The 22,375-nt window shown below is 41.9% G+C and overlaps 1 protein-coding gene across 7 annotated transcripts in view; it reads left to right on the top strand.

Moving 5' to 3' along the window:
* Positions 1 to 22,375, top strand: part of TRIM55 (tripartite motif containing 55) — a 46,834-nt gene that overhangs the window by 609 nt on the left and 23,850 nt on the right. For 5 of the 7 annotated variants that reach the window (XM_008575737.1, XM_008575734.1, XM_008575735.1 and 2 more), the window contains exons 2-8: positions 485 to 657; positions 6,228 to 6,393; positions 8,269 to 8,364; positions 19,942 to 20,175; positions 20,496 to 20,518; positions 20,621 to 20,745; positions 22,014 to 22,249. In XM_008575737.1, the coding sequence (XP_008573959.1) occupies positions 485 to 657; positions 6,228 to 6,393; positions 8,269 to 8,364; positions 19,942 to 20,175; positions 20,496 to 20,518; positions 20,621 to 20,745; positions 22,014 to 22,249 (1,053 nt within the window). The remainder of the gene's footprint in view (positions 1 to 484; positions 658 to 6,227; positions 6,394 to 8,268; positions 8,365 to 19,941; positions 20,176 to 20,495; positions 20,519 to 20,620; positions 20,746 to 22,013; positions 22,250 to 22,375) is intronic. The other 2 variants (XM_008575739.1, XM_008575738.1) reach the window with 1 other exon arrangement.

Genomic DNA, 22,375 nt, shown 5'->3' with positions numbered 1-22,375 from the left:
TCCAAATCAAGTGCTTAACATTAAGGTGAATTCCTTTAGAAAACTCTATAAGGCTGCTTTTATTTTCAAGAAAAGCAGAACTTTTGAACGATTTGCTTTGTGTTTTGTCATCAAGCTCCTCCTTACTCCCAAATCTAGTTTTATTTGAATACTAAGAATCACATTTGTTTTTTTTTAAAAAAACCCAAACCATTGAATCTGTTTCAAAATCGTAAATGAATTACTGCCCAAGACATTAATGGTGGAGTTTCTGGCTGGATCTTTTGGTTATGGAAAAGCACCTCATGCTGACAATGGTACAGCAGGGATCACTGTGGAAGGGCTGGCCCTGTATTGCAGGATCCCTTACTGAACAGGCCCTGAGGGATTATCTCACGGCATGCTTAACTAACGTAGACATTCGTGATGTTTGTAGTAACAGGAAGTGAAAAACAGTCTTAGAAAAGTGGCATTGTTCAATTTTTTTCTTGCATGGCAAGAACAGGCCTCTAACCCATACTTGCCCACAAGAGGAGGCACCACCATGGCATCGGGGGGCCGATTCCGCTGCCCATCCTGTAGACACGAAGTGGTTTTGGACAGACATGGGGTTTATGGACTTCAGAGGAACCTACTGGTGGAAAATATCATTGACATCTACAAGCAGGAGTCCACCAGGTAACACCCTTCCATGTGTCAAATCCATCCTAGGCATGTTTTTGTTTGTTCTGATGGGTTGCTACACTGAATGCTTGTTTACCAATCACAGACTAATTGTTTTATAGGAAAGTGTTTTTCCAAGTCAGTCATTCCCAGTGGAACTGAGAGCTGCTCATGAGAGGAGAGAAGGGAGCTGGTGCCCATGCTCTTGTATCATTTAAGAATGAAGTCACTCATTAGCACTAATCCACTCCAGATGGTGATTCTGGAAGAGGCATCATGGTCCCCCCTCCCCTACCGCCAAAGCCTTGTATTACATAAATTTTAGACATTTTCATACGTCACAGGTCCTTTGTAGCTTCAGATTCTATCTACATAGCAGAAAAATTCTAATACAAAATCTAATAGAAAATGAACAGAAATGGCATCTTCCAAAACAGCCCAGTTCCTAGCTCAGACAGACTTGCCTTAAAATTGTCTGGAGGATGGTAATAAAACCAAAATCCTCTAACATAGTTTGTCATAGTTTGGGAAATTGGAAAGCAAGGCATAGTCCTGGCCTTTAGAGACTAGATTTAGAGACATGGGAGGAAAGAAAAATAGATAGAGTTCCAGTTATATTTCCCTATTCTCGAAATTGTATTCACGGCACATTCTTAGCATTCACTTGTTGATGGATCTGCAGTATATACATCCGTTCATTAAAAAAATAAATAAAAAGGCTTCTTATTCATTGAACCACATTGGCTATAGAGTTCCTTTCCTGGAAACATCACTGCGGGAGTTTATTCCTAGAAGCCATGGTATGGAGAGCCCTTTTTCAACTGTGCACCGGTCAGTGCAGTTTACAAAGCATGATAGCAATATTGAGACCATCTACAAATGGCCTCATTGTGATTCTTATTAAGGGACATGTATTTATGGAACATCTGCAGGGATCTAAGAGCCTTGCACTCTTAGAAGGAAAGCTGTTCTATAAATCTAACATATAATTATTGTAATTATTATGGCTATTACTTTCTGCTTAAGATTCAAAACTAAATTAAATAGTACCAGAATATAGATGAGACTGGGGAAAAAGAAGACTTGCTCATGACATATTGCAGAGATTGCAGCAGGCTCTTTCCCTTGCTTCCAAAGTCCCTTGACAAAAAGGAAAGTACTATTGTTGTTGCTATTACTTCACAGGTCTGATCTCATTGTATTTCATTACTTTAAAATGCAAATACACACACTGTCTCTTAAAAAAAATTAACCAGCCAATTTACAATCAACCAATTATTAAGGGAGTTTACATAACAACTGTTTCGGTGCCTGGTAGAGTGCCTTGCACAGAATAATTGCTCCATAAGTGCCAGCTGATTAAGCAACATCACAAATATTCTTACATGTTCTATTTATTGCAATAATTTTCTGTTTTGCTATTTGTCACAGTGGGAACTTGAAATGTGAGAAAAGAACAATATTTGTTATGAAATCCAGAGAAGAGTAGATGTTAAAACTTGTAGTGTCAGTCAAATTACAAGATCCGTCCTTACCTTCACTATGAACTCTGCTTGGTGCAGCTGCCAAAAATAGGGGCTGGGAAACAAATTGCATAAAAGTGAACAAAATTTCCAACAGTAAAGCTCCTAGCTGAGTGGACTAGGGGTGTTTTTGTAATTATCAGTTTCTTCTTACGCTGTTGTTTCTTGAACTTGAGACTTGACTTTGGGACATTTTTACTCAGTAGCAAAACCACAAGTTGCCCAGAGGGCTCAGCCACATGTCTGGGCATAAACACAGTAGTTCTCTGGAGGCTGGCAGCCACATCAGACAAGAACCTTGAGCTTCAGGGTACAATGGATAACCCTTGAATAACCTTGGATATACAGAGTGAGATGAGCCCAGCTCATATCATGGGGGTATTGATGGAAAGGGGGTGAGGGGTGTCAATAATGGACTGTGAGGTACTGGTCAACGGCCTTTTGCAGAAAGGCCAGACACTGTAGGTCTCAACAAAACCTGGCCTTCTTATCTAGAATTCTGCATGGTGCTAAAGTAGCCACAGTTTGAGGGGTGGGAGTTGGCAAGAGAATGCATAATTTGGCTAATATTAATAATGAACATAACTATAAAATGTAATAGGTAAAAATACTATGTGCTATGTGTCAGGCACTGTTCAGTGTGCTTTATACACAAATCATGTGCAATTCTTTAATTCTCTCAACAATCTCGTGAGGTGGTAATTATTATTTAATATCACCCTATTAAAGGTTTTTAATGTTTTTAATCAAAGTAATTCACATATATAATTTAAAAGTATAGGACCTCTAATGAGAGATACAGTTCCTGCCCAACTCTCTCTTCACCCCCAACTCTCACTCCCCAGAGTCAACCACTTTTAATTCTTTCACCTGTTTTTCTGCTATTGCCATGAGTGTACCACTGGTATGCTCCTATTTCTTGATTTTTCAATTTTAGACATTATTTACTGACTTTTTACTGTAGGTGATTAAGACTGAGCCCTCCGCAGGCTGGGCTTTACCCTATACTCGGGAATTCCCTTTACTCTCCCCTGGGTTGAACCTCTTGCTTCTTGGATCCCATGTCTCCCTCTTTGTTAGCTTACTGTCTTGTTTTTATGGAGCACATCCTCAAGTAATCTCCTGAGATGTGCACCAAGTCCTCGTATTTTTAGACTCCCCCACACTCACCTTCAGGTTACCTGGCTCCTGCAGTTCCAGAGCCTTTCCAGGATTCCACAACTCATCAGCTCGCTTCTCGCAGGCTTCTCTCCCGCAGACACTTAGCAGAACTAAGATGCAACTCAAGTAGGTCACTTCCTTTCAGCCAGATGTTCCTAATTTCCAACATTTGGTTGATGTCTCTCATCTGCTGTCATCTTGCTCCCTTTTTGTCCTTACTGATTTATACCTTTTTATTCTTTTATTCCTTACTCATATCAGTGGAATTGCAGTAGGAAACAAATAGATGAATGCCTGTGTTCATTCTGCCATATTTAACTAGAAGACCCTAGTCTAAATTTTAGATATGAGTAAAAACTGAGACTAAAAGAGGTTAAGTAACTTGCCTAAGGCCACACGGCCCCCACATGGAGAAGCTGAGCTGGAATTAAGCTTTTACATCAGTTTGACTACAAAGGTACTGCCCGAAGTGCCTTACCAAGACCAGATGGCCATCTCTCAGAAGACCTAGGATGGTCCCAGCAACCTTAGTGACCGAAAAGAGCAGGCTTCAGCCTAGCCTGCACTGAATGGTTAGTGGCCACTGCCAACGCCTGACACTGAGCCCTGAACCACAACTATGAGCTCGGCCACTCTCACCTCATAGAAATGTATTTCCATCTTTATTCTACATGCCATATTTGTCTCAAGTCTATTACATGCTTTAACTTGTCCAGAGGTTTTCACTATACACTTGTTTAGAAGAGGGTTGTGCCTCTGGGCCTGTGTTGCAACCTAAACAAGAAAAACTCAATAAGAAATATGGGAAGTAGTTCTCAGTGTATGTTGCATCATGAAAAAAATAAATGAATTACAAACAAAACTAAACTTAGAGGTTTATGGCTGTTTTGACATTTGCAATATTTGCATATGCTGCATACACCTGTGCTCCACAGCACTGTCTCTGGTCATAGCTGTTGCCCTCAGGAAATGTCTGGGGAAGGTAAGCAAGAGTAGCGTTACCATGCCATTTTCTAGTACACGTGCTCCAGTCTTGTGCTTAACCCATATTTATTATGAAGTGGAGATACATGAGAAGGAAGATTTTAGAAGTGGAGAAGCCTTAGACCAGGCAGAAACCAATTCACCAGTCCTAGTCTCTAGATAGCCCCCAGAGGGCTTTGTCTCTTATTAATGGAGTATTTGGGATGTTGCCTGGTCTCTACCATTCATGAGTGTCAAGTGACCACATTTCCCATGCCTTGTCCAGCTGGATGATATTAAGTTAGAGCACAGGCAATGTTGTCCATTAATTGGGCAAATTCTCTTTCATTTTCCCATTCATTTGTTCAACAAATATTTACTGAGCCCCTCTTCTGCCCGAGGCTCTGTTCTGGGCACTGGGGATCCAGCCAAAAAGCGGACAGATCTATGCAGGTCACATTCTAGTGGAGGAAACAGACAGACCTGGGAAGGGGATAATTTTTTCAGCTGTGGAGTTTACCTTCCTTATTTGAGTTCCAAGCATATAGTCAAGTCAGGAGGTCATAGATACCATGAAGAGCCATATTGCCACAAGACCAGGCAGAAATTCCTTTTGCAAGAATCAGATTCCAAAATCCTGAAGCTGGAAGTCCATGCAATTTCTTTACCAGACCCAGGGCTTCTTCCAATATTTAGTCCAATCTCAAGTACTTGACTTCTACCTACCAACTTACAGAGGGACATCAGCATGTTCTCTGCCTTCTTCTGAGTTCTGGCGCTGCAGGTACCTAGTACCACACATCAACTTCAATAGTGTTCAAACGTTTTTATTCATGACTCAGAGTAGGAAGTACATTTTACATTGTGATCTAGTGACCTTTATATATAAGCATATGAATGGATATATATATATAATATATACTTTTGTTTCAGATATATAAATATATATGTACACCTGAAACAAAAGTTCCACATGCCAGTACTTATCCTTACTACATGTAACTCACAATATTTATTATTCTATTTTATTCTGATTTTACTAATGCTGGTCATGACTCCCTAAATTGATTTCGTGGCCCATTAACCTGTACTTTTTTTTTAAAAACTGGAACTCAATAACAACTTTAAAAATGTACAGGTAGTCCCAAATCCAAGATGCTTCTAAATAACTGTATGTTTGGAAATATGAGGAAAGCTTTTGGATTTGGATTTGAATTTTTCAAATAATTCTGAAAACCATTGACAGCCTCAGGTTTAGATAGGATGCATCAAAATTCCTGGAGTTTGTGTAAGGAGGCTACGTCCACACCTCCCTCTTATGTACAGCTACTTCCAACCAACACCCAGATTAATAATCAGAGATTCCAGCTCCCCAGAGCCACCCTATCCTCACTCCTTTAGGTGAAAGTGTTTGCTGGGGCCAGAGGCAGGAGGAGTGAGATCGAGCTCCTCTGCAAAGCTGGTGCAAACTTGAGATTTAGTTCATCAGCAATTTCCCCTTCTTTACCCGTGAAGCGTGTCTTGAGAGACGTGTGAGCGTGTGCACACAGCGCCGGAGCACGCTCCTAACAGCTTGCCACAGCCCTGTGTTCAACTTTCAGGAATTCCACGAGCCAGTTCTTAAACCTTAAATACCTTGAAATTGGCCATGGCGGAAATACTCACACCACGGAAATTGGTAAATGCTATAAATCAGGGTCTCCATGCCCCCACCCTCACCCCAAGCAGGTTGTTAGAGATTTGTCAACGCCCCCGCTGCTCACTCTGCAGGGAAGTTGAATCTGGTGGCTCTGAGTACATGACAGGGACCCTGGGAGTCTCCTGGAATAGGATTGCTGGGGTCCAGGGACGAGCTGGTGTTTGCAAAGAGGATCACCGTCTCTGCCCTGCTCCCCGCGGGAGCAGATGGACATTTATCTGCCCCCCACCCCCTCCCAGGCCAGAAAAGAAGCCCGACCAGCCGGTGTGCGAGGAGCACGAGGAGGAACGCATCAACATCTACTGTCTGAACTGCGAAGTGCCCACCTGCTCCCTGTGCAAGGTGTTCGGCGCGCACAAGGACTGCCAGGTGGCTCCCCTCACCCACGTGTTCCAGAGGCAGAAGGTAACGGAGCCGTGCCGGGCCCCTTGGCCGAGCTCCTTCCCAGGACCGCGGAAGGAGGGAGTCCGGCCACGCAGGGCCACGGCGGGGCCGAGGGCGCGCGGCCGTCCCGCGGGCAGGGGCAGGGACGTGCGCAGTCGCTGCATTCCCGGGACGGCGGGGAGGCCGGAGGGGGCAGGGATGCGGAGTTTCAGGAAGGGGTGCGGCAGGATGGGGGCACTGTTTCTGTGCCCTCTGGAGGTTGCTGAAGATGAGCAGTGTGCAGGGACCCGGCCCACACTCTAACTGCTCACGAGTCTTTGGAGTCTAGTCTGTAGATAAGAAAAGGACAGCTGTCTATTCCAGGCGCAGAATACTTTTCTTCCATTCACCACTGAAACGTTCCTTTTGCCCTCCTCAAGGAGGACAGAACAACTTTAAAACATGGTGCTAGTCCGCATGTCACCTAGGCCAGTAGCTAAGAAGCCTGCTCTGAGTAGGGGGCGTGCCCCTCATCCCAGGGCCTCAGCCACGCCCCCTCATTCTGACCAAGTACAGCCACTGCATCAGCTCGTCCCCAACCTGCCAACGTGGTTTCATGCAGCAGCAGGTCAGAAATTAGCGGAGACAAATGTGGGGCGGGTGCTCCAATAGGTGCAGCCACCCCAGGCACTGAGGGGCTCCGCAGCTCAGCTTCTTTCTGTTAGAATCATCAATGCCACATTTGGTCAGGGTTTACTGTGGAAATCAGAGTTGGAATCAAATTTAGAAGCCAAATTCTTGAGCAACACCAGCTACAGAGAGTAACCACTAACTGCTAAAGCAGCAGGATTTCGCAAGATGTCTAGGACATACATTTATTTTTCAATCCACTTATGATTTCTTCCCCCTTCTCTTCTCCCCCATACCCCTCAAGTCATACCATGTTAGAACTGGATGGTGTCTGCTTCACACTACTTCCCTCAGAGCCCTGGAGACTGATGCATGCATGGCCTGGAGAAGGACAGAAGGACAGACTGGTGGGACTCCACCCCCACTCCTGTTTGGCCAAAGGAGCTTCACTTTTGCCTACAGGATTCCATATTAGCTTCCATTTGAAGAAAATGCTTCAGCTTTAAAATGTTTCACAGCCACTGTTCTGGCCCATCCCTCATCCCTTTAAATGTGAGAAAATTAGGGTCCAGATTGATTACATGTTTTGCCCATCAAAGAGTTAAGTGCAGAGTTGTACCAAGCACATAGGCCTCCTCAGTCTTCATTCAGAGCTGCCTGTGGCTTCATAAGTCAGCATTGGGAAGGGGGTAAATACAAACAATAGAATCAGAAGAACAAAAGAATTTCAAAGTTGAAATTTCTCCCCTAGAATCTGTTGTATGTTACAGGTTTAAGTTTGTAAGGACTTCATCTAGAGTGTGAGTGTTTGTGTGTGTATACACTATATTCTTAGCACAATAGGCCCATAATAAATATATGATAAATACATGTATATTTACTACATGTATTTCCCAAGTAAAACTGACCCTGAGCTACACTAGCCAAATAATTCATTTTGGGTCCCTGAAGTCACATATTGGACTCTGTCCCATTTATTAACAATACCTAGAATTCTACAGCTTGAACATGATATTCTCAATGGCTTATAATTCAGTGTTCTTAATATTTTTAAGAGAGTCACATTATCCATTAAGAATGTGGTGAAAACTCTGAAACCTCTTCTCACACAAATACATATTCATATACAAAAGTTTGCTTGCAATATCAGGAGGATCACAGGCTTCGGAAGCCTCTCTGTTACTCCTTAAGGATTGCATGAAACCCCTGAGGACAATACTACAACTAATCCACAATGTGTTGACTGAGACCTCCTAAGAATACGAGTCCCTCTTTTCTCTCTGTTAGTCTGAGCTCAGTGATGGCATTGCCGTCCTTGTGGGAAGCAACGACAGAGTCCAGGGAGTGATCAGCCAGCTGGAAGACACCTGCAAAACTATCGAGGTGAGTCAGGTGACTCCCAGGCAGTCTGGCCCAGGCCTGCAACTCCTGGGGGTTGTGGCTTCCTCAGTGCCATGCTAGAAATCCCCATTCCAATGCTCCATTCTTTCCTGAGAGAATGGCCTCCTTCCTGATATGTCTCTGAAATATTCACCTCCTAGCACAGAAAGGTTTTACCACATGAGTCAATGAGGCAGATTTTACCACAATTACTAGGGCTGTTCTTGCTCATGTTGTTCTTCCTTGGTGAACTCCTTTTGAAAGATGAGCTACAAGAAAAATCAACTCCAGTAGTGGAAATTAGTGTTGTTGCTATGATAACAAACTTTCTTGGTGGAGATTCAAAGGGTCTTAAGAAATGCTAGTTAGTACTTTAGAAAGTCATGTGCAGGTTTGAGCTGCACATTTGCACTCTGCAATGGGGCCAGGAGGAGGAGGAGAAAGGTCTGCCTGGCTGTGGTTAGAGAATGGTTCAGTCGCTGGTAGCTCACGGAGGCCAGAGTTCTAGCTCCTTCCTCTCCACTGGCCCTCTGCCTGGCCCAGCACCTGGCACATAATAAACACTCAATACAAACTTGGTGAGTGAATGGATGAGTGGCTGGCTGTTTAGCTCATACTGGGGCTTCGCACATCAGAAATGCAGCAAATCTGCTTTTTCCTCAAGATCAAATATAAACTGTATAATTACTAAGGGCAAAACACGAACACCTAGAGGTTTAGCTCTGTGGCAGGTCTCTTTTCGAGAACGGGATTTACAACCATGCTGCATAGGGGCAGGTGCAAGATACCTGGGGTCAAGTTCGGGTCTCTGGTTCTGTAACCTGGAGCAGTCTGTCACTGTCTCTCTGCTTTAAACTGCAGGGTCACTTGTGTTTTCACTTGGACCTCTGTGTAGAGAGTTGCGGTGTCACACTGCTCAGTGCATGGCACGTTGCTCCACTGCTGTGTGCAAGGCCTCTTTTGTTATGTTTCCTTTTGTCCCCATTTCCCAGTCCTGTTCTCCCCATAGATAATCACTCTAACATGTTTGATGTTCTGTTTGTCTGTGTTCTCGTAAAATGTATAATGTCTTATATGGGCGTCTTTTAATTTTACAAATAGTACTGTGTTGTATGAGGGTATTTCATAAAGTTCATGGAAAAATAGAATTGAAAGATAATATGAATCTTTCCGTGAACTTTTTTAATCACCCTCATGTTTCTCACTGTGTTTTTAAGATTCGTTCATATTACTGCAAGTACAGCCAGTCCCTCAGTTTTCTTCTCTGTAAAAGTGGGGTAATCACAATACCTACTTTATAGAGTTACTGTGAGGAATTAAATAAGCATAAGCAAAATGCTTGGCACAGTGCCTGGCATGTAGCCCAATAAATAGTAGCTATTCTTATTATTTTATCGTTAGAAAGGCAAATTCTATTAAAAGCCAAAGGCCATTTCCTGGATAATGGCTTCAAGACATTAGCCATAATTATCTCATTTTAGATTTACACATCATTAAAATCAATCTCCTTTCTTCTCCCCACTTATATTCCTGAAAATATCCATGATAAATCTGGGATCCATTTATAGAAGATAAGTTTTCTTATGGTGAAGAGCCCAAAGAGATTCAGAAGTAGACAATATAAACTTTCTTTGTACTTACTTACAGTAAAAACCAGATCCAGTTTAATCATTAAGCCATGAATCAGCACTCCAGTGCAGTACCACGTTGAGTCCCACATGTATTAATAGGAGCATGTTGCTTGTGGGCAAGTGAGGTAATCTCTATACCCGTCTCTAGGCTGGCTGGGCTTTTATCAGAGACAACTGCTGGGAGGAACAGGCCTTCTGCCTGGGATGGGGAGGCTGGAGAAGGCATCCAGGAGAAAAGCTTTGTGGGGCCTTGAACAAATGCAGACGACCCGTGTTCCTTTTGGCCAGCATTGGAGGACACCTCACCGAGAGGGCAGGGAGAGATCTGACCACAGGTTTTCTTCCTAGAGGCCAGTCAGAGATGCAATAGGAAGCAGCTGTTTTTAATTCCACTGAGAACAAGACAGAAAGGAACTGGTTTGAAGTTAATTCAGCAGAAGGGTTTAGTACAGATATCAGGGAGAACTTCCTGGCAGCGGTCAGGACCATCACCCCATTCTTACTGATAAAAACATTCATTGAACATGACACTTGTACAAGTGCTTTCACAGGTTGCTAGAGGAGAGTGTGTAGTAGCTCCCTGCAGGGCTTTAAGATGAGGCTGCAAATCGGCAGGGGTCTTAAAAGTGTCCATCCCCCTTTACCTGTTCATTTCACTTCTGAGAAATTATCTTAAGGAAATAAGATGAAAAAGCATAGCAAGTATATACTTACATATCCTGTATAGAATGCATATATGCACAGATAAACTTCTACACGTTCATGGGGTGTACAACCAGGAAGCACAAACACCAAAAGTTAAGAGCAATGAATACTGGGACTGCTGGGTTTTTTGATGCCTTCCTTCTACAATATATTCCTGTATTTCACATTTTTATAAAGTGAGTCTGACATTTTTAATAACCAGTAAAATAAAGAATAAGTAAATATGACTGAGATAAACATGGTTCTTTCAGATCCATTTAGGTGGCTCATCTAGAGATGTAAGAGTTGGCTCAGAGCTCCATGGAGGTCTCTGACTCTATCATTCCTGCTCAACGCAACCTCCCCCATTTGAAGAGGCCCTGAGGACAGGGGCTCTGCCACAAACTGTCACCCCGTGCACCTGTAATCACAGGTGATCTCCCATAGAGTCAGGTTCCTGTCAGTGGGTGGAACTCCAGAGACTCAGCTGCTTGCCAGCCTGCAAGCCAGGACCACAGGGAGCAAACCAGGTCCTTGGCTGGGATTTTGTACCAGAGATCAGGGGTTCAGAGCTCCTGTGTCTCCTGTTCTGCCTGGGGTTGCTTCCCTTTCTGACTTCACTCACCACCTGCCAGAAACATTTTTTGAGAGGCCATTGGTGGTTCCCGGCCAGGGGGTGGGGAGCTGTAGTTACAGAATTCTCCGTTCTGAGTGGTGAGGAACTCCTTAGGGATAGAAAGTGGAGTAACCCCTGGGGTGGGCACCATCCTTCCATCATCACCTCGCTCTTCCCACCTGGGGTTCTGACACCTGCCCTTTTCTGCTAGTGCCCGTTCCTTGCACATATCTAATTTTGTCCCTAATCATGTAATGTCTTGCAGGGTTGGCCTGGGGAGGCACCTGGCCCAGGACCAGCCCTGGAGCATTGTTGAGCTTAGGGCAGATGACACCATTGGACTTCGTGTTGTCCTTTATAAATAATGTATGCATTTGATGTAAATTTATAGTGATGACAAGGGAGGCTGTGAGAGTGACTATAGCTGCAAAAGGGTGTTCTGAGTTGTGTCAAAACAGGGAGTGGCACTTTCCCTCTGTGCTGTGGGCTGCTGGTGGGTGAAGGAGCCATGAGTCTTTCTAGCCCTCCTGGTGGAGAGTGGCTCAGCCTAAGACATTCCCTGAACTCTGGACTGCAGGTTGATGAAGGGCTTCTGGGCTGCTCTGGTCTAGAGCTTCATTGGCCCTTCCAGGCCTGGAGATGTTCTGGAATGAGGGGCTGCTCAAGGAGTGAAGTCCACTGTCTCAGGAGCTCTCTGCTTCTGGGAAAACAGGGTTGACTTTCACTCCTCATCCCTAGAAAAGGTAACTTCCCTCTTCAGCCTTTACTGATGGCACTTATCCTATGTCACTGGATACCCAAGGGAACAGGCTATTAATACTGGCCCTCCCAAAGGTAGGCAGGCTGGCTTAGAACTAGTCCTGTTTTCTGTTTTGTATGAATGCCTGTCTAGGAGAAACTGCTACAAGTTGAACAATAAATATTTGATATTAGCATTTCCAATATCTGAAAAATGACAATTTTAATAAAATTCTCCAATGATTTTACATGAGAACAAATCCACTGTATTTCCAAAACAGTGATTTTTCCTTAAATGGCTTTTTCTCATCTCTGAGACATTGTCCATGCAGTTATAATTATGAAGTATGAATATAATAGGAATCATTTTAATAAGCATGCCAGAATTTTTAAGGCAATGCTTTTAAGGCAATGTAACATATGCTTAAAAAACAGATTTCAGAGTCTGAATTTTAGCTCTGTCACATAATTATATGACTTTGGGCAAGTTACTCAAGCTTCCTGTCCCTCAGCTTCCTCAATTTTACAGTGGGAATGATAATACCTTCTTCACAGTGTTGTTGTGATGACTAAATTAGAGTAAGGGGCAAATGCCAGGGGCTCAGTAACTGTCACCTCCTGCTTTCCTCAGAGTCAGCTTGGAAGGTACACAGTTATTCTGATGATGTGAACTATCAATCGTTTGAACCACTGGAGCACCTGGAGCATGTTTTAAATGGTGTCAGAAGGAGACTGTTAGGGTCTTGGATAGTTGTGATGGCAGGCCTGAGCAACTCCCTTCAGAGGGAAAAACTGCAAATGAATGGAACTAGATATTAACTGTATTCTTTGTGGAAGAGGCTTTGTGGCAACTTGAAACACTGGCAATGGAGGGAGACTGAGCCTCTTCTGGGAAACATGCTGACTATACGCAGAAGACTGGAGTGAATGAAACACCTACTCAGCTCTCCATGTGGCTCTCACCAAACCATGGGGCTCATGTCAAAGCAGGCCCACCTGGCCCTCAGCCCTCATAGGGTTTACTCAAGGAGATTCTAAATGATCTGGACTAGTCCAGAAAACCCCTAATGTAAAGAACTCCCAAGAACATCTCACAAATTATGACATAATTATCCTGCTTACTGGAGTGGCAACACAATATAGTAAAAAAGAGAATGAGTTTAGGAGACCCAGGACCCATGGCTGCTGAACGAATTTGTTCCCCTGAGCACCACTACAGAAAGGCACCAGCTGAGGGGGAGGGGCTGAGCCCCAGCCTGTGTGCCTGGAGGACAGTGTTTTTCTAATTTGTCTGTCCCTTTTCTAGAGACGTCCTAGTTTGTATTCATAGGACTTCTCTAAGTGCTTGTACCTGGAGCTTTACAAATGAAGGGCTAGACTTGACTTCTTTGAAGGGAACTTCCTACTTTAAGATAGTTCTTTCTTCAGTATGATTGATCTACTATGCGGTTTTTGTTTGTTTGTTTGTTTTTTCAGGTGGGATGGTGCTGGGAGGAAGCGCTGTTTGGCTTAATGAAGGGAATTTTGAAGTACTGCATTTCATATAAAGCCGCTGCTCCCAACAAGTGTGTCTTGATGAATGTTGGAGGAATGTGGTGGAGATATGAATGGGGCTGGTAGAGCCACAGTTGCTCGGTGACAAGTGCTGGGGCTAAGAGCTTATCTCCAGCTCTATTTTGGTCACAGAGCCATGCTTCTTACATGGTAAGAGCAGTGGTCATGATTGCCTTAGGTTTTTCCTGTCTTGTTCATAGCACATGCCCAAGCTAGTTCTGATATTTCAGAGCTAGGACATGTCATTTATGTCTTAGTGCTGTAGATGACACTCTGAAACTTGCAAGAAATGGAGAGAGGCATAGTATAACCTGAAGAGTCTTTGGAACATCTACGCATTTACCTGAAGCCATAGAGTCTTAGAACTGTAGAGTCAGAAGGGATCTTAGCAATTTTCCAATCCAATCCCTCATTGTACAGAGTAAAACAAAAACAAAAACAAAAACAAAAAAACTTTCCTGAGACATAAGCACCTATTTCTTCAGAACAGAACAAAATAGAAGCTTGTAAGTGAGGGATGAATATTTCTAGATGCAAGTCATATTTCATTCACATCATTCAAACCATATTTCTCAAGTGTGCTTTATGGGCCATGTTCTATACACATAATGCTGGGGAAATAGTGATGAGCTAGATATAAAAGGTTCATGATCTCAGGAACCTTTTATTCTAGGAGAGGTATCAGACTAATAAGCAAATGAATAACAAGATCATTTCAGAGAGTAATAAGGGCCTGGGAGAAAAGTGAGCCAATAAAAATCCAGCCATTAAAAACTGGTATGATGGCATTTGACCTGGCAGGCTACCTACTTTTCCAGTATAAGATCATCAGTTGTTTATTTTTTTTCTATAAAAAAGCTTCTCTTTGTAGCTGTATATCTTGTCTTATTTTCTTGCTACTTAAATACAAGGTGAATTAGTCTGTTTCTGTTGCTGATAACAGAATACCTGAAACTAGTAATTTAAAGCGAAATTGAATCTATTTCTTACAGTTTGGTAGGTTGGGAAGTCCATAGTCCAGGGGGCACATCTGGTGAGGGCCTTCTTGGTGATGGTGACTCTACAGCTACACAGGGTGTCACATGGCAAGAATGGGCTGAGCAAAAGTGAGCTAACCCGCTCACTCACTGTCCTTGTAAAGCCATCAGAACCACACTTATGACCACGCTTTAAATCATCAATAGATTAATCCATTCATGAGGGCACAGTCCTCACAATCTAATCACTTCCTAGAGGCCCCACCTTTGAATTGTCATAATAGAAATTCTCACCCTCTTAACACTGTTACAGTGGAGGTCAGGTCTCTAACACATGAACCTTTGGGGGACACATTCAACCCACAGCAGGAGGATACTTCAAAAAATTCATGGAAGGATTCATGTTATCTTTTCATTTTATTTTTCCATGAACTTTTTGAAGTACCCTCATGTAAAGGTGGCTAAAAATTGGAATCTGTCCGTTTTAACATTGTCCTCATAAAGGGCTACAGCTGAACAATAGCTTTAGCTCAATATTGAAGGTTACTTAGTCACTTCTAAGGAAACAACCAAATGACTACTTGATTTTTTTGTTTTCATCCAGAAACTTTGGCATTGGTTAGAAACAAATATTCCACCTATCATCATCTTACCATTTCAATATGGGCAGGATAGTCTTCCCTTTATTAAACCACCCATTTTTGGTATATTGCATCCACAATGTGTTCTCCCTAGAGATAGGACGAATTTTATTTTCATTTAAGTATTGTGGACAACTTTGATTTGGTTCGCCTAAGAAGCCAATAAATATAACTGTCTGGAAGACCCAGGAGGAAGGCCATGCTGCAGCCAGAGCCTTTGCATCACAACACGCTTGGAGGCTGTGACCTACTGTGTTCATGGTGGAGGCTACTTCACTTGTTAAGCACATTCATGCAGGTGCACACACGCAGGCACACACAGAGAAAGCGAGAGCCACAGACATCAAAAAGAAGAAAACGGAGAATATTTGAGAAAATAAACTTGAAATTACAAAAAGTATATATATTGATTCAATGACTATTCAGAGAAGTGGAGAGAGTGGGTAGGTATATAGTCTGGAATTGGACTTAAAGATACGTACTGTTTTACTCAAATAAATGAAAATGTATGCTAAAAGCAAGGAGAAATCTTTGAGGTGAGGAAGTTTTTATGGAAAAGAGATAAACATGGTTGCTAACATGCTTTTGCAGATAACAATTATCCTTTAAAGTGTGCTACCTGCAGACATTTTGATAATGCAGAAGTCATATTTTTTCCCATTCTGTTTTTTAGGTTACTAGAAAGTCAGTGTTGAAAGTGTTGCAGGTTCACGTTTACAAAGGCACAGTAGGTACTACATTCAGCGTAATCACTATTGGTAGCTAGGTGGCCTCTGAGGACATCTTTTTCCCTAATATATACCTGTTCCTTAATTAGCTTGGAGGAAGAATTGATAACCTGAGGTGTTTGTTCTTCCCTGGCTTTCACGGCACTTTGATGACCTTGTAGCCAAGGAAGAGCGAAAGGCACCTAAGTTTGTCTCATGTGTTGATTCCACCTCAGAGAGTATGAAAGACTTTTAATTCCATGGAGTGTTTCACATTTGATTATATTAGGTTAACCTGAACATCTTAAGATAATTTCTAAAAGTATTTAAGTCCCGATTTCATAATTCCAGGGAAGAGAGATATGTATTTTTTCCCATTTCAGAAACAGATTTGTCTCTTACCATATTTTGCACAGAATTATATTAAAGGCAAATTAAGCAAGAGAAAAAGGTGCTTTTTTCTATAATAAATTAGAAAATATAATAATTCAATATCTTATATTTATCATTCTCTAGAATACTGGAAAATTGTGGTAGGTTTTTGGATCATATAATGCCTTGTTTATAGTAAGCAATTAGTGAATTTTGTTGAAGGAATGAACTAATGAATATAATTCTGAAACATTTTAAGGTTTCTTGCCTTTAAAATGCCTACCTTCAGCACAGTAAATTTGTTAGAAGGCTAAGCACTTCATATAAATTTTTTTTCAAGTTACTTAAAAGTAAGGGCACAGCTGGGCATGATGGGAGTAGCAATGACCCAGGAATTCAAAGACCTTCACTCTAGGCCACACATCAACAATAAATGGTAGAATGGCCCTGAGAAGTGACACCTTTGTTGAGTTTCAGGCTCCATGTGAGTGAAGTCATTTGGAGCATTCTAATATTCCATGCAGATTCAAAATTCCACAACTGAATAACTCAAATTAAGGAATTTGGACCTAATTTAATAAACACTGATATAGTGCCTACTATGTGCCAGGTAATACTACAAGTGCTTTACAAAGTATATAGTGATATAATTATTATAAAAGCATAGACCATGCATGGGGCAGCCTTTTTTACACTGTTATAGCAATTTTATTAAAATTCAACATAGTGCAAATTGTTAAAAAAAACACAATAGATATAAAATAATACTTGAAAATAATATAGGAATGAAAGTAGTTATTTTATTTAATCAACTAAATAAAATTTATATGGCCAAAATGGTAAACAAATCTTTATTTGGCTTGAGAGACTATACTAAAATACACATGAGTCCACATCATTCTCATTGCAAACAATTTGGCTTTCATAAACTAGCATGTTCTCACACATATTAAATCACATAGAAGAAAACTTTTATGAAACGAAGATATTCTATCAGTATCACATGTTAATATAATATTTACTATAAATGTTTTGAGTGCACAGTTTATTTTAGAACAAGCTGAAAACCATTATATGTTCACGGTAAGCAGCAGGGCTATTAAATATTGGAGAGGCATATCTCAGGTATGCAGTAGGCACATGGCTGCTTGTAAGCTTAAAACAGAGGTAAATAAATGCAGTGGAAGAAAGATTGATTGGAAAACAACTAACAAGCTTCACTTCCCAGGCCTGGTTGTAACAGTCCCAATCTCAAGCCAAAGGGCTGGAAATGGATGGGAATTTGGCAAGTCCCGCAATTTCCATGTCTTGACATTCTCTGTGCGCCCTTGTCCTATTACTTTGACAACTGCCAAGAATCCATGCATTTTCATTCCCTCCCCCACCTCCTCTACTCCTACTCATCCTTTAAGGCAAAACTCAGGCACCATTTCCTCTAAGAAGCTTTTCCTGAGCCAATACCCCTGGCTCCCCACAAACGTCCCTCACCTACACAAAGGGTTGGATTAAAGTCCTTCATGTTCAGCCTATTATATTGTACTACATTATTGGCCCATTTTCTTTCTCATGCAGTGAACTGTGAGCTCCTAGAGAACAGGAACTATGTTTAATTCATTTTTGGATCCCCAAAGTCTTGCATAGTACATGACACAAACGACGTGCTTAAGAATTATTTGTTAAATGAATGAATGGATGGATGGATGGATGACAGCAATAACTGGTATTTACTATTCGAATGGTTTGAACCCTTAAATCTCCTTCATGCACTATAATTTGTTCTGAAACTGTGATGAGAATTGACTGTTTCAAGGGAGGGAGTGGAGTGAGGGATGTATTTCTTGCACATCTGTGGAGTATCTTCATAATCAACAATTTGGTTTAGTTCATCTTTTTTCCCCTCTTCCTCTAAGAAGAGTAGAGAAATTGGGGGAAAATGAGACATAATTTTAAAATATCTATACAACACATATTTATTGAACATCTACTATCCAAGGTGGTATGTTTCCTAGGCAGACCCAGAGTCTACCCTTAAGAAGACTATAGTTTAGATATTTAAGAAACTCATGTAAAGGAACAATGCAATACATGATATCAAATAGATCAATGTTTACTAAAATGAAAAAACATGTGATAAGGGTCATATGGAGGTCAGAGATGTCAGAAATAAATTAGCCAGATTCCTAGAAGACTCCACTGGGCAAGAGAATTAGGTTGGATCATTATAGCTCACAGTCTGTTCTCAGCTGTAAAGGTCCTGTACCCAGAGATGGTCAGGTCCAAGGAGATTGGCATATGAACACACCAAGCTTACTGAAGCTTGAAAAACAAAAAGGCCAATGACTAGGCCAACTGGAAAATTAATTATCATTTAAACATGGTTTCAGCATAAAGGAAACTGGATGGTAAAGAAATGCTTCAGCCACGCAATGAAAATGTGCAAGCCAGATTCCAATACATCCTTTCTCTCCAGGAACAATGACCAGAGCCAGTATTTCCCTCTCTTAGACAGTACTGGGTAAATAGAGAATCTGGTAGATACACGTAAATGCCATAAATGGTAACTATTATGGAACTTCAGAAGGTTAAAAGATGGCATTGATGGAGATCAAGGGAAGCTTTATGGAAGAAGTGGCATTCCAACAACGTCTTTGAGATGGCTTAGAGTTTGCAACTGTGACTCGGGGGAAAGCATTGTAGACAGAGGGGAAAGTGTTAGCAAAGAAAGTGAGTGGTTTGTTTTTGCTGGAATGCAAGGTATGTGATGGAGAATAGTGGAATATTGTGAAGGAAAGCTGGAGCCAGATCATGGAGGGTCTTGAGAGCCAGTTATGAGGTTTAAAAGGTATTCTCTGTGTAATGCGGAGTCATAACAGAGAAAAATATATGATTAAAACTGTACTGCAAGAAATTAATTTTGGGTTCAGCATGTGAGTTGGCTTGGAGGGGGAAACCCTCGGGAAGCTGCAAAATCTACATGGAGGAAGTGAAACAGTATAGGTGGAGCAGAGAGAGGCTGAAAGGCACGAACCAGGAAATACAAACCATAGGTTTTTCCTTGCACGTACACACACACACACCCCACAAAGAAAAATATAACCTATTACCTATACAACCCAAATATAATGTAAAACAAAACCTGTTGTAATTCATAAAGAATAAAAAATTAAAAAATCATTGATCCACTTAGCCAATTTGATTTTTATTTTTTTATTTTTTTATTTTTTTCCTTTTTGTCTTTTTTCGTGTCCGGCAACGGATCGCAACCCTCAGTGTCGCGCCCGTACCGGACCGGGACCGGCAACGGGATCGCAAACCTCGGTGCTGCGCCCACACCTCGCTCAGCCAGTGAGCGGGAACCGGTCTATATGTGGGATCTGAACCCTCGGCGGGAGCGCCACCGCACTCCCAAGCGGCGCACTGTAGCAGTGCGCCACCGGGCTGGCCCAATTTGATTTTTAAATTGTCTAAATATCTAGTTTGTAAAAATGGGATTTCAAAAGCATCAACACAGTGGCTATCTATACCCAAAGGGACAGCTTAAGGGAAAAGAAAAAATATTCTACATTAAGTAAATGTTTTTGTCTCCCAAAATGTCCAGGTGATTTCTCCAAATAGACTTTATTTCTAACACTTTCTAACATTAGCTAACCCACCTAACAGGAATGCTGCAGAAAACAGAAACAGGAGCTTTGTGAGAAGTTTGATTACCTGTATGGCATCCTGGAGGAGAGAAAGAATGAAATGACCCGAGCCATTACCCGGACCCAAGAGGAGAAACTGGAACGTGTCCGTGCTCTGATCAAAAAATATTCTGATCATTTGGAGAACGTATCAAAGTTGGTTGAGTCAGGAATCCAGTTCATGGATGAGCCAGAAATGGCGGTGTTTCTGCAGGTAAGTCTCTTTCTGGCGCCAAGGAAACAAACCCAAAAGGTGGGTGCTGGAAAATTTGTTGTTATCACATTTTCATTATTTTACCAACTAAAATATAACCCTCCTATATGCTTATATCTTAATTTATTTAAACAATTCGGTAAATATATATCTGTGGCATTGCTTAAGTATAAGAGGGATCTGATATAAAGCAGTAGTTATTTATGGCATTTAGAAACTAAGCTATGAAATTCTCAAAGTAAACAAAGGAAAGAATTAAGTCTCACCACCCTCTTCGATGAAAATAATTTAAGTTAGCCTATTTTTGTTTGCCTTCACAGAATGCCAAAACTCTGTTACAAAAGTAAGTAATTTTTATTTTATGGAAAAATACATATCTTCATTTTTATCCATAGCTATCAAACTTTAAACAGTGACAGAAAGTAGCAACTTGTCTTTGTTGCAGAATCTCTGAAGCCTCAAAAGCATTTCAGATGGAGAAAATAGAACATGGTTATGAGCACATGAACCACTTCACAGTCAACCTCAATAGAGAAGAAAAAATAATACGCGAAATTGATTTCTACAGAGGTTTGTTATCCTTTTGACCATTTGGCCAAAATTGCAGGTGTGTGAAAGCTGCAGAAGAATTCGGTGGGAGGGAAGGGGAGATTTAGAATCACCTCCAGAATGAATGTAGACAAGTTTACGAGGATCATAATCCAGCGTGAAGCTCTATTTTATCACAGGATCATATAGTCTGTTGACAGTGTTTATTTAGCTTTGCGTATCATAGTGTCTATTTTAATGCCATCATCAGGCATTTGATTCTGGGAATCAAATACTTAATAATTGATGGTGACATGATTTGTCAACTTCAACCCTACACAAAGTGTTAACCTCAATGATGTCAAGTGCCATCAGGAGCAAGGTTAAGGATGAGATAAAAATAAAACATAGGGCTATATATGACAGCAGATCAACTTAACGCAATTAAACTTTAGAGGACAAGAACAGTAACAAGTCATAAAATAAGTCAGAACCTGGAAATAAAGCTGGTCTATGTGACCAGACATACTCCAGGAGCTATAAACACATCCCTATACTTTGGCCCATAAATCCCACTCCTGGAAACTTATCCTGATGAAATAATTGAAAAGAGGAAAATAACCTTGGAGCTGACCAAAACTTTGATCACCCTGACTCATCTCAGCCTGTGTGCATGATGACACCCCTTGGCTAGACCACTAATAATGCCATGAGGCAGTACCAGTGCCCACAGGTGTAATGGGAGAGGCAAATCTTTAGGATAGATCTTTTAAAAAAATTACATCATATCCTTAATGTTGTCTGAGGGAATATTAAGAGGAGTGGTTTAGGAAGAGTCATGGCATTGATATTGGCAAAGGTCATATATTCACTGAACAAAGGAGGTGAGCAATTACAATGAGACGAGGGTTTGTGTGATTTCTGAGATAGGGAAGGGAGTTGCCTTTCTATTTACTTTGCCGGAGATGAGGAAGTGACAATCCCAGCCTCCAGGAGCTTGCAGATGTGGCACACTATGATAAAGACGTGAACAGGCTGTGGGGGGTGAGGCGGATGGTGTGCAGTGAGGGTGAGGACTTTGTACTGGGGAGGGAAGCGAGGAGGGTGGTGACGGTTCCTTCCCATTTGTCGCATCCACATTTAACCTGAAGCACAAAGCCCCAGCATGTCACACTTGGACCCTCGTGGAGCATCGGCTGGAAAGGATTTCCCCACCCCAGCCTTAGCCTGGGCTGTACCTACTGGCCACTGACTGTTTCCACGGCTGCAGAGGTTGTTGTAACAATTTTTAAAATACTTTACCTTACCAGAAGATGAAGATGAAGATGAAGAAGGGGAAAGAGAAGGAGGAGGAGGAGAAGCGGTAGAAGTGGAAGAGGGAGAAAATGTTCGGACAGAGTCACCAGGAGAAGATGCAGGTCCAGAAAAGGCCTCGGAGCCCTCTCTGCTGGCCTCGGAGGTCCAGGCTGTCCCAGAGGCACCCCCGGTCTCCTCTCCAGCACCTCCTCCAGTCCTGCCACCTGCCACGGATGTCCCAGTGACACAGGTAACTATTCATGACTTCCTTCCCACAGGACATGCAGCTGGACGGCCTGCCAGTTTGTTCCACATTAAGAGAAAGATTACTATACACCAGACATTTGTATGTGGCAAACAGAAGATTCCAGGACAG

This window comes from Galeopterus variegatus, unplaced genomic scaffold (assembly GCF_000696425.1).
Source record: "Galeopterus variegatus unplaced genomic scaffold, G_variegatus-3.0.2 Scaffold1229, whole genome shotgun sequence".
Taxonomy (NCBI): domain Eukaryota; kingdom Metazoa; phylum Chordata; class Mammalia; order Dermoptera; family Cynocephalidae; genus Galeopterus; species Galeopterus variegatus.
The sequence above is the reverse complement of the archived record's forward strand: the minus strand, read 5'-3'. Positions and strand labels throughout refer to the sequence as shown.